The sequence below is a fragment of the Schistosoma mansoni genome (assembly GCF_000237925.1).
Source record: "Schistosoma mansoni, WGS project CABG00000000 data, chromosome 3 unplaced supercontig 0105, strain Puerto Rico, whole genome shotgun sequence".
NCBI classification, from domain to species: domain Eukaryota; kingdom Metazoa; phylum Platyhelminthes; class Trematoda; order Strigeidida; family Schistosomatidae; genus Schistosoma; species Schistosoma mansoni.
The window spans coordinates 1085524-1098379 of record NW_017386009.1 but is presented as its reverse complement, the minus strand read 5'-3'; the positions used below and the strand labels follow the sequence as shown (position 1 = coordinate 1098379).

At 36.9% G+C, this 12856-nt stretch overlaps 1 protein-coding gene across 1 annotated transcript in view; it reads left to right on the top strand.

Annotated features, from left to right (window-relative positions):
• Positions 1 to 8255, top strand: part of Smp_075810 (pcd6 interacting protein-related) — a gene marked incomplete at its 5' end in the record, with an annotated part of 33570 nt that extends 25315 nt beyond the window's left edge. Inside the window, 4 exon segments of the mRNA XM_018791315.1 lie at positions 1874 to 1989; positions 2033 to 2905; positions 3936 to 5741; positions 7673 to 8255. Of these exon segments, the coding sequence (XP_018645527.1) occupies positions 1874 to 1989; positions 2033 to 2905; positions 3936 to 5741; positions 7673 to 8065 (3188 nt within the window). The 3' untranslated portion in view covers positions 8066 to 8255.
• Positions 8256 to 12856: the final 4601 nt, after the last annotated feature.

The following is a 12856-nucleotide window of genomic DNA, read 5'->3' as shown; positions in this document are numbered from 1 at the left end:
TCCTTGTGGGAAGGCAGGATCGCTGTCATGCTGGTTGTCTGAAGGAAACAGCTTACTGCCGTCACACCTCTGTACAGTGAGCAGTACGACTTCGCCTTCGGACCTTGGGTTTGCTACTTTTAGTCTTACCGCTCGTCAACCGACCTGTCTGGAATGGTAGGACGTTGAGGAGCGATTGTTCCATCCAGCTCGATTGGTTCATTGTAATAGGCAAGCCCGACCACCACGTCAAGGTAGCAGCAACGGTCGGGAATTGTCAAATTAACGACAAATGAGTGATAATAAGTCACTTTAATAATGTTTTGTGGTCAGTTAGAGTAGCGAAACGTCTGGAAACTTATAATCGAAACGAAGGTGAAATTTTTATAATTGATTAATTACCACAACTGGTTACGTAAAAGTAAGCGATGTATTCTGGTGTAGAAATAGGCTGGACGAAAGCTAGGCGCGAGCGAACCAAAACATGGTATCAATTCATGAAGTCACTGACGGTTGAACTTATCTATGTTGACAGGTATAGACTATCTGGTTGTGGTCCGCGTTATTATCGTAACCAATGGTTAGAGACTTTGAATGACATAGCTCAAAATTGTTTGCAATGGTTCAGGTGCATCCATTCTCTGTCTTTCACCGAATTCCTCATAACTTTATTTGTTCTTGTTTCACTTATTACTCGATTTTTATTCATTTAAACACAAACCTTGGTACAAGGAGCCACTAAATATATATGCGCCACACAAATCATTCCATTTGTTTAAGGGCCGGAATACTGCCGGAATCGAGGCAAGCAGTTTTCTTAAGGGGCCACTCCCCGAACCTTTGACCTAGAGGTCTAATCCACAAGGTAGTGGAGAATCGTAGGGAGATGCAGTCCCATGGTAGCCGGTGATCAATAATTGGTTCATACGCCTTTTGTTTCCTCAGGATCCTGGAGCTCATGTGGACCATTGTTTTTGAATCAGGGTTTTCCAACTCCCTAGTTGGGTCCTCCATATCCGCCAACCTGGTTGAAGTGCCGGACATTTGCTTTTCGTCCTCTCAATTCCGTAAACAACAATTATGCCACGAGAAGGCAGCGACTAGGACTTCCCTGTCAGATGCTATATACGCGTGGCCATGTGAGAGCATTTCGAGAGAGAGGGAGAGCGGACTCTCCTCACTCTCGGCCGTATCAGGGCATTTGGAAGCATGCACAAAAATATGACAATAGAAACTAATTCTGAGAAGAAAAAAAGAACTAATAAAAGAATCTGAATTTTAAAAGACGCTGCTTGTTGTGGTCTTGAATTGATACCTCAGTAACTCAGTTGTAAGTTACTCAATTTTGAACGTTTCATTTAGATATATGGATATTACATAACTTTCTAACATTATTCCGTTCTTATCGATCCTGTGAATGACATCAGTCCTTAACAAAACCTTCTTTACAAATTCTTCACAAAACTATTCAAAAAATATTAGTTTGTACGGGTTCTATTTTGGTAAATTGTTATTGTAGCATTTAAGAGCCAAATAGTTTTGCTAACCTTCAAATATACACAACTGAAATACTGCTCAAAGCTGAGTAAATAAATCAAATTACACTGAATAACTGTGATAGAAATCAAAACAGCTAGTCACTGATTCTCTCAGTACTACTTGTTTGATGAAAGGTACTTGGTTCGAGTCCCAGAGTGAACATCAACTCTGAGATGCAGGTAAATCCAGCTGACAAGTCCCAAATAGGATGAAACGCGCGTCCTGGATTTCATTGCTAGCCACTATGCATCTTTCCTTACTAGCTGGTCACTGAGTTTATATATATAAAGTGGCTAAATAAATTTACAATACAAGCACAATAGTATACAATTTTCCACTGAAAAATGGAAATTAGTTATTGTCAATTATCAATCTACGCATATATATCCTCAACAGTTTCCAACAACTGGTGTTAACATTCAACCAGCTGCTGTTCCTATGCCTGGTTCATCATATGCTGCAGGATTTCAAGTAAGTTTGGTTGTATAAGATCTACTTAAAACACTATTTTTAGACAACTAATCCAATGCAAACCGCTGTTCATCGTTCACCTACTGTAGCTTATGGTGCTCCTCAAGTTGTCAATATGGTAAATCCTTTGGTACCTCCATGTCAACGACCCAATACTTTTCTTCCACAAACTACGAATATGCCTCCCTCACAACCAAATAATATATCTGGTACATTCGAATCTAGATTTCTTCCGAATATTCCTCGAATTCCTGTTCTCACGTCTACAACAACATCGTCACTGTCACAATTTCCTATACCTGTTAACAGTCGATTCTCACAACCTAATAACTTTATTCAAACTTCCATTCGATCAACTAATCCTTTAGTTTCACCAAATTATTCATCAACGAATTCTAACCAGTTTCCTCCTCAGTCTGTTTGGCCATATCAATCAATCAATAATAATCTGACTTATCAAAATCCTCCTCAAAACTATTCAAAAACATTACCTACAGAAAATTTCAACATGGTCGGTATTCGATATCGTCAATCTAATTCACCTTTTCCAAATACATTATCATATCAGAACCCAATGCCTCATATAAATAATTCCTCTGTGAATCCTGGGCAAATTTCGATTGCATCACAACACTCCTATACGACTCTGCCTAATCACAGCCAGTCCATACATCCTGTTTCACAATGTAACACTAATGCAACAACACAGTCATTACTACCAACAAATGTAACTCAGACTTATATAAATTCACAGTATCCTGATAGTAACAGTAATAATTCGACTGAAAAAACATCAAATCAAATTAAACCATTCAATTCAGAATCATCTCTAACAGTCCTGGATACCGATGATGATGCTTATTTGTCATCTAGGTTGAAATCAATATCCCCTATTGAACCACAAGTTTTAACTAAAGTGAATTTTTAATTTGTTTATTTTAATTGGATGATTTATATCAATAAGTGCATAGGTTTCATTCATCACATGCTTGTTCATATTTTAAGCAGTGAAGCAATTACATTACTTACGCCTGTTACTCCCAATGGAGCATAGGCCGCCGACCAGCATTCTCCAACCCACTCTGTCCTGGGCCTTCCTTTTATTTCTATCCAGTTTTTGTTCATTCTTCTCATGTCTGTCTCTATTTCTTGGCGTAATGTGTTCTTCGGTCTTCCTCTTCTTCTTTGACCTTCACAATTCCATGTGAGGGCTTGTTTTGTGACACAGTCGGGTGCTTTCCTCAATGTGTGTCCTATCCACTTCCAGCACTTCTTCCCCATTTCTTCCTCTGTTGAATGGAATCTGGTTTGTTGTCTCCCACAGTAGGTTGTTGCTGATAGTGTCTGGCCAACGGATCCGAAGTATCTTGCATAGAAAACTGTTGATAAACACTTGTATCTTCTGGATAATGGCTTTCGTAGTTCTCCAATTTTCCGCCCCATACAGTAGAACTGTCTTGACATTCGTATTGAAAATTCTGATCATGGTGTTGGTTGACAATTGTTTTGAGCTCCAGATGTTTTCCAGTTGTAAATGTGCTGCTCTTGCTTTGCCGATCTATGTCTTCACATTTTCATCAGATCCACCGTGTTCATCAATGATGCTGCCCAGATATGTAAAGGTTTCCACATCCTCCAAAGCTTCTCCGTCAAGTGTAATTCGATTGATGCATGTTGTATTGTAGAAGCAATTACATACTATGAGAAAATTAAGCATCAGTCATTTATACGAATATTCGTCAATATTAGAACGAATAGTTTCACATCAGTCAATCAGTTAGTCAGTTATTCTTTTGTTATTACCTTGTGTCAGCTGAAAAGCATTTACTTTGATGCAAAAATCCACGTCATTAACGTGTTCGTTTGAATCTTGAGATTTCAATGATAGCGGTATTAACATTAGGCAATATAGATAGCTAATCATTCTGTGTTTTTTTTCTCTAAAGGATGATTTAGATGCGAAACTGAGAGAAGAACGTTTACGCGAGACCTATTCGGGCAATTCAAATTCTCCGTCATTATCGACCTCTACATCAAATCTTATCAAATCGTCGTCATCATCATCATCTAATTTTACAACTGTCAATGAAAATAAAAATTCCTCTTTAAATCCAATCCAATCTGATCCACTTGCATCTTCAATTGTTACACCGAATTCTATTAATTGTCAACCAGTCCTATCAAAATTTCCACCACCGGAATTATTATCTGATCCACTTGTGTTAAATCAATTTATTACATCGGCTGAATTGCTTCTTACATGGTTAGAAAATCCTAATGAATTAATTTCTACCGGAGATAGCGATATCCCAGTAACTTCATCAAATTTTACTACTACTACTACTACTACTACTACTAATACTAATACTAATACTACTAATACTAATACTACTACTATAACTCGATTAAATAAAGCATGGCAAAAAGTACAAACACTTGCTAATTCATTTACAACATCTATTTACTTCAATGGTAAACGACCAACACATGCAATTGCACTATGTTGTCCATCCAAAAATCGTAATCAAAATTATGTTCCTTACGATAATAATCGTGTCATATTAAAATCATTAAAAAATGATTATATTAATGCAAGTTATATTGATTTTCAATATCATTTAGGTGATTGGTGTCCAAGGTATATTATTGCACAAGCTCCAATGATTAAAACAATTATTGATTTTTGGACAATGATACTTGAACAAAATTGTGAAATTGTAGTTACATTAATACCATCTCGTATGAATTGTACTACTACTACTACTACTAATAATAATAATAATAAGTCATTTTATTCCTCGATTTCATCTGGTGAAGGAACTTTTAATGATAATGATGAACATGATCCATTACGTATTCCAGTATATTTGCCAGATAATAAAACTGGTGCTAAATTATCATTACCTGGAAGTAATTTAGAAATTCGATTACAATCTATTAAACAATCTTCTATTGAAGGGAATACCATGCTACAAGATGATCATAGGGATATTCAGATGAATGATTCAAATCGTCATTTCAATTCTTCAACACAATATCATCATCATCCATGGACTGAACGAATTATTACTGTACAAGATTTCAATACAAAAACAACACGTAGTCTAGTACATTTCACCTATCATCATCCATTTCCTTTGAATATACCTTCATCAGATGATCATAATACCAACAATTCAATGAATGATCCAAATATTGTACAATTAGTTACATTCATTCATCATGTACATAATTATTATAAACAACAACGTAATTTAATTCATCCAATAGTAGTTGTTTGTGAATATGGTGCTGAATTAAGTGGTATATTTATTACTGCATCCGTTGGTATATTACATGCAGATATATTAGGTAGTATGAGTGATGTATTTACTATAGCTGGTTATTTATGTCAACAACGTTATGGTGTATTAAATAATTCATATCAATTATATAATGCTGCACGTCTAATTGGTTATTCTGCTATTGAGACATTAGCTAAAAAAGATATTGTGATTGGTCCAAGACATCGATCATCTTCAACACTGACGACAACGACAACAACAACAATGAATAACTCGGAAGCAAATAGTTCAATCACGAATTCAACACAATTCAATATAAATAATCCATTGGATAATCTTTTTTCAAAACAATTTTTAAAATTAGATGATTTAATTTCAGTAGTTGATAAATGGTCCACGTCTAATAAATCTGGATTGACTACTTCTTATGGTGTAGAAAATGACGACTCAAATCAAGCTACATTAAAGGTAAATGGTACTTACTTATTTGTAAGAAAAAGTGTTTGATTAAGTAGCTGGACAATTTCATATCTAATTAAGCTGTCATTATAAAGTATTGTGAAGATTGTTCAATTTGGGGTTTCACATCATTAACTTCAAGTCTGAGCCATGTTAGCAGATGTAGACTACCTGGTTGGGGTCCGCGTAACTATCGTAACCAATGGTTAGAGACTCTGGGTGACATGGCTCAGAATCGATCACAATGGCGTAGGTGTATACACTCTTTATCTTCCCTTAAACCTTGAGATTAAAATTGATTCATAACTTTTTTCCTTCCTATACTATATCCTTATATACAACCTATCTTTTATATACTACCACCACTAAATTAACTATTTCTATGAATCCGGTGTTGATCTTGTTGTGCTAACGAGGTATGTCAACTTGGACCGATGCATAAATGTGCCTGGTCCTACGTTGTCACTGACTGACTGACATCGTTGGGTAACTTTGGTTAAACAACTGTAAAAAAACCAAAAAGCTCTGTACTGCTGTTTCTTTCCAGTTAGGGAGTTTTCAGAAGTGTGGATTACATCATTTCGTGCGTGAGACAACTAACACCAACAACAATGGTTGGTGTTCATCCAGTATCTGGAATTGGTCCGCAAATGGCCTGGTACAGCCGAGGATGAAGAGAGTTCACTCTCCTCGAAATACTGTCACATGACTACGCGTATACAGCCACTGTTAGAGAAGTCCCACCCACTGCCTTCTCATGGCATTACTGTTGTTTACGAAATTGAGAGGACAAAAAGCAAATGCCCGGTGCTTTAACCGGGTTGGTGGACACGGAAAATCCACCTAGGGGAGTTGGAAAACCTTGGTTCCAAACCAATAGTGCACATGGGCTCTAGGATCCTGAGGAAACAAATGGCGTATGAATCAATCGTTGGTCACTGGCTACCATGGGATTGCATCTCCTCACGATGCTCCACTACCTTGTGGATTAGACCTCTTTATTTATTTATTTAAACACATAAATATTAATTATCAGAAGGGTTTTTTCGGAGATTTAGTATGTTTCATAGTTGAAAGCATGAGTCAATTGAAGATAAACCACCATGGAAAACCTGGAAACCTTGGACGACCGTTTCGTCCTATTATGGGACTCCTCAGCAATGCGCATCCACGAACCCGCGCTCGCGACATTCGAACCCAGGACCTACCAGTCTCGAGCTGGAGCCCTTAATCGATAGACCACTGAGCTGGCATCCAATGGTGTTAATGTCTAACTTCAACTGATCCACGAAGTTGAGCAACCATTCACCAATTGTCTTCAGTGAGTTCCAATCTCACGACAGACGTGGTTTGCACTCCACTGGTCACTGCTTCTCACTAGAGCTCCTGGATGTACTTCCCGAAGTCCCATAATAGGACGAAACGGCCGTCCAGTGTTTCCAGGTTTTCCATGGTGGTCTAGCTTCAATTGACTCATGCTTTCAACTATGAAACATAAATATTAGTACAAAAGTCAAAGGCTCTGGGTATGGTCCCCTAAGAAGACCACTTGCTTCAGTCTTGGTATCCGGGAAGTATCATACACAAATCAAGTGACTTGTGTAGCGTATATGTATTCGGTGCCTCTTTTTGCCAATATTTATAAATAAATAATCTGAAAATTGTCTGAAGTTAGGAATGGTAACTGTTGAATTCAGTGTTATGAAAGGGCTAATCTGTCGCCGCGAGGAATGACGTTCCTTAGTCTTATCCACAGTGGCATCAAGAATGTTGATGGTTGAGGTGTCCTATACCAGGACGAAATATTTGTTCAGTACTTCAACAATTATCTAACCAAAGTCAGTCCATGATATTAGCTATATGTATTGAATGCATTGTATTGTATTTCGTCTATTTCACTCAGTTTTTTTCTTATTACTTCATTATCTTCTATTTGATAGAATGAAATGCCTGTTAATGATGAACAACAACAACAACAACAACAGCCAATCGATAAATCCAATGTAAATCCTTCAACTATTATATCATTATCAGATCATCAGCCTAATTTACTATCACAATCTTCAGAAATCAATAAACAAACAGATAACTCTAAACTACCTGAACATTTAATAAATTTAAATAATTTAACTAAAAATGCTACATATAATAAACGTTATACTCGTCAAGATTTTGAAGATCTTTTCAATTCTTCTCCTTCTTCTTCTTCAACAACAACAACTACTACTACTGAATTACATCATCATGAATCAGAATTGAATTCAAATGATCCATTAAATAAACTAGATCCATTATGGAATTCTAAATTCATTGAACATTCAGTGAATTCTTAATAGGCTTATTTTTCTTTATTTGGAAACAAACATTTAATTTAAAAAAAAATCTGTTTCTTTTTTTTTTATCTCTCTCTTTCATCCTTCCGTCTCATATTGATTTTGTTCATTTGTATTATTATTATTATTATTATTATGATTTAAAAGATGATTTATTTTTTATCGATTTTCATACCTTTTTTCTTTATTGATTTATTTGTTTTGGTGTTATAACGTGTGAGTGCGTTCCCCTAGTTGTTATATCGTTTGGTTCGCCTATTAGAGAACAGTGATTTATTGATTGCTCAATGATACACAAAAGTTGTATGAGCAGTCTTGAGTATTCGTCAGTTTTGTTATCTGCCTAGCCCAGCCAGTTAAGTCTAGAACATCAATAACAGTCCCTGCAATATGAATCATTATTCTCAAACATACTGGGTTTATATACCAAACAAACAGACCACATTGTACCATAAAATAGAAACTAACATTTGTACAAGATTTAGCCAAATGTGGCTGTGAATACTGGGGAACAGTAATTAATAGACTAGGTATAACTCAAGAATGGCAAATCATGTAATAATAGTCAATCAGTTAAAATAAAGTTTATAATAAAAGGAACATGAATATGAATAGTTTAGTTATTTAGCAATTATACAATAGGAAATATACAAATCATATTGCTCTATAAGTAATTCTCTAAGTCACTGATATATATATCACTGGTTGAACGCTATATTCGGATCCTAAGCTAGTCTCGTAACCCCTAAGCTAGAACTACACAGCGACTTGAACACGAGAGAAAAGGCACAAAATATGCGGGAAGCACTTTACTCCAAAGGTTCATTTGTTTACAGAAAATATATAGGTATTTTATAGTATTTTAGAAGTCCTTAGGTTTTCCTGAAAATTCTAGAATGCTACTAAACATATTAGCAGTGTAGTTATCAGCCAATCAGAATCTCTACATGTGACTTTTCATTTTTTTGATATTTCTAGCAAAACTTCTAATTAAACGCTGATTGGATAAACTGCTTCTTAATGTTTCCTGAGCTTGTCATGTAGATTGCGAGAAATTTTCACGATCATCCCAACCACTTATAATTCTCTTCGGGATACAACATTTGGCTAATGAGAAAAATTTTCACATCAACTTGATAATGATAGTACATATGAGATGATTATTAAGAAAATTCAATACAATAGGTTAACAACAATTTGTTTGTCCTTTGAAAGAATTGATAGAGGAATTATTGATATATTCAATGTAATATGAAATCAGTCACAAAGTGGAACTTCGTATGTACCTACATCAGTTCCAGATGCCATACCACATTAACACAGAGATGCAGCTGTCGATTCAAATCCCATAGTGGTAGAAGTAGTAAGAGCATAAGCAGTAATCAGAAAGATTAGGGTTTGAAGATGTTATTTAAGAAGTTTAATCCAGTGAAATAAATTTCTAAAGAGAAAAAAGATAGAGACATGAGGAATTCAGATTAGAATTTGAGAGAACACAAAGAGTGGATGCACATTCGCCATTGCAAACGATTTTGAGTCATGTCATTCAAGGTCTCTAACCATCGTTTGCTATCAACTCGCAAATCCCAACCAGGTAGTCTACACCTACCAACTTGACTCAGTCCACTTGTCTGTGACTTCATGGATTTGTGCCACGTTTTGGTCTGGCTACCCCTAGCTTTTTCCAACCTACTCCTACACCATAAAACATCGCTCGTCGGGGCAGTCGGTGGTTGGGCATACATAACACGTGTTCCAACCATCTCAACAAATAAAGTTTCACTACTTCATCAATCGATTTGCCATCCTTACCTAGTACTTTTTTCTTAACAACTACATTACTTACCCGGTGGTCCCAGGATAAATGAGCAATGCTTCGAAGACACCTATGATCGAATACTAGTAGCCTACGAATATCCTCTACTCCTATCAGCTATGTTTCACCGCCGTAAAGTAGGACGGAACGAACTGTTGCACAGTAAACCCGTCCTTTTGTTGCTAGACGGATATCTCGCCTACGCCATAAATGACGGAAGTTGATGAAAGCTAGTCGAGTTTTCTGTAGCCGTGCTGAGATTTTGTCACACACCAGACCACAATGGCTGCTGAAACTTCCAAGATAAGTGAAGCTATCAACACGCTCAACTATTTCACTCATTATCATTAGTTCAGGTGCCGATGCAACCCAATCTTGAAGTAACATTTTGCACTTCGAGGGGGAGAATCGATAATGTAAAATCAAAAACGTATTGATGAATAGTAGTAGTTGTAGTAGTACAAGAAACTGTTGAGAACGCTATTCTAAAGCTGATCAAATAAAATATTTTTTCTTAAGAATTTAAGGGGTTATTATCGTTTCTTAATATCTAATCTATCTGAAAACGTGTTTCAAGTTATTCTTGTCTAGAGAACTTGTTGTTTAATTTGTCAAGTCAATAGGTATTGTTCTAATAGAAATAGTGCTCAAAATGCAGATCAATAAGAAACAGATTCTTTTTTTCATTTATTCATAATAAACTGTGAATAATGCTAATTAAAGATTCACTGAACAGTAGATACTCTATTAGGCATCCGGATCAATATCCTTATATAGATATTTCTCTGATATAGCCGTTTTGTTGATCCTACAGGTATATTGTTAAGATTGTATGGAATGGCTGATGTATCCAAAGGGAAGCTGGTTTGACTTCACTTGTATACGTTGATCGATCATAAATTCTTTAAGTTTACGATGCGCTGGGTATCTATGATTTATGCTAAATGAACTGTTAGCAACCCATAATATTTTGAAATAAAGCAATACATGCAGGGAAAAAAATCAGTGAAAACTGTTACAAGTGACAATTGATCGATCACTGGAGGGGGGTGATCAATCAATTGTGATTACATCTCATTCCTACAGGAGGTCGGTCGCGGCCCGAATAGCTCAGTAGTAACGTCTCTGACTGTAAAGCTGAGTGACAAGGGATCAAATGCATCAGAGATGTTTTTCAATTGCCTCGAAGCATTCCTAAGTATTAAATCAATGTCCCCAGTTAAAGGGGGTGTCTTGAATTACCGTCATTACGATAAGGAAAGAAATAATTAAATTGATTTCACGGTGATATGTTGTGCTCTTCATGCAAATCAAGATTTGATACAAACACGCATTTCATAACTCTTTAAAATATTTGATACGTTTTTCACTTAATTATGTGATGTGAATTGTAATTAGCAGGCAATGGTGGGTGTTCTGGTGTTCGCTAACTCTTTCGCTTAGTTGTCTGGTAGTATGCCTAATATGTGTTTCTTCATACGTGCAGCTGAATTCGTAGATTAACATAAAATTGGTATAACCAGGTCACTTGTCTGCATTCCTTTTGACCAAAGACCACATTAAAATCGAATGTAAGATACACTTCTTATAATGAAAATGTAACTGCTCTAACAGATTCATATAAATTTATGTAGTCAGTTGGTGTTTATGAGTAGATAGTACCCATCGATCCTTGATTTTATCGAATTACACGTTTTATACAAGACTGTCAGGTTGAAGAATTAATTTTCATCAATCCAGGTTTACTGTGAAGTTGAGCGTGTTGACCGCTTCACTTATCTTGGAAGTCTCAGCGGCCATTGTGGTCTGGTGTGTGACAAAATCTCAGCACGGCTACAGATGGCTCGTCTAGCTTTCGCCAACTTGCGTCATTTATGGCGTAGGCGAGATATCCGTCTAGCAATCAAAGGACGGGTTTACTGCGCAACAGTTCGTTCCGTCCTACTTTATGACAGTGAAACATGGCCGATAGTCAGTCAGTCAGTCAGCTACAACGTAGGACCAGGCACATATATGCATCGGTCCAAGTTGCCATACCTCGTTAGCACAACAAGATCAACACCGGATTCATAGAAATAGTTAATTTAGTGGTGGTACATAAAGAAAGATTGTATATAAGGATATATAGTATAGGAAGGAAGAACGTTATGAATCAATTTTAATCTCAAGGTTTAAGGGAAGATAAAGAGTGTATACACCTACGCCATTGTGATCGATTCTGAACCATGTCACACAGAGTCTCCAACCATTGGTTACGGTAGTCACACGGACACCAACCAAATTGTCTGCATCTACCAACATGGCTCAGATTAGAAGTTGATGTCTTCAAGCACTGATGCCACGTTTTGGTTTGGCCACCCTTAACTCTCTTCCGACCATCACCAATACTAATCAGCATAGCGCGTCGTGGTAATCGGTGTTCAGGCATACGTAACAACACGCGGCCCAACCATCTCATTCGATGAAGATTCATCACCTCATCAACTGATTTACCATCATTCCCTAATACCCTGCGTCTAACCTCATTATTACTTACCCGGTTATCCCAGCAGATGCGAGCAATATTTCTAAGGCATCTGTGGTCAAATACTAGTAATCTACGAGTATCTTCTACTCTTAATGGCCATGTTTCACAGCCGTAAAGTAGAACAGAGCGAACTGCTGCGCAGTATACTCGTCCCTTAATTGATAGACGGATATCTCGTCTTCGCCATAGGTGACGTAAGTTGGCAAAAGCCAAACGAGCTTTTTGAATCCGTGCTGAGATTTCGTCAGACACCAACCCATTAGGACTGATCAGACTTCCAAGATAAGTGAAGTTGTCGACGCGTTCGACTACTTCACTCCCTATCCTTAGTTCAGGTGTTGACGCAGGCCAGTCCTGGAGTAACAATTTACATTTGGATGGGGAGAAACGCATCCCAAACACCCTGGCATTATTACTCAGTGCTAACAGAAGACTCTGCATTTTGTCA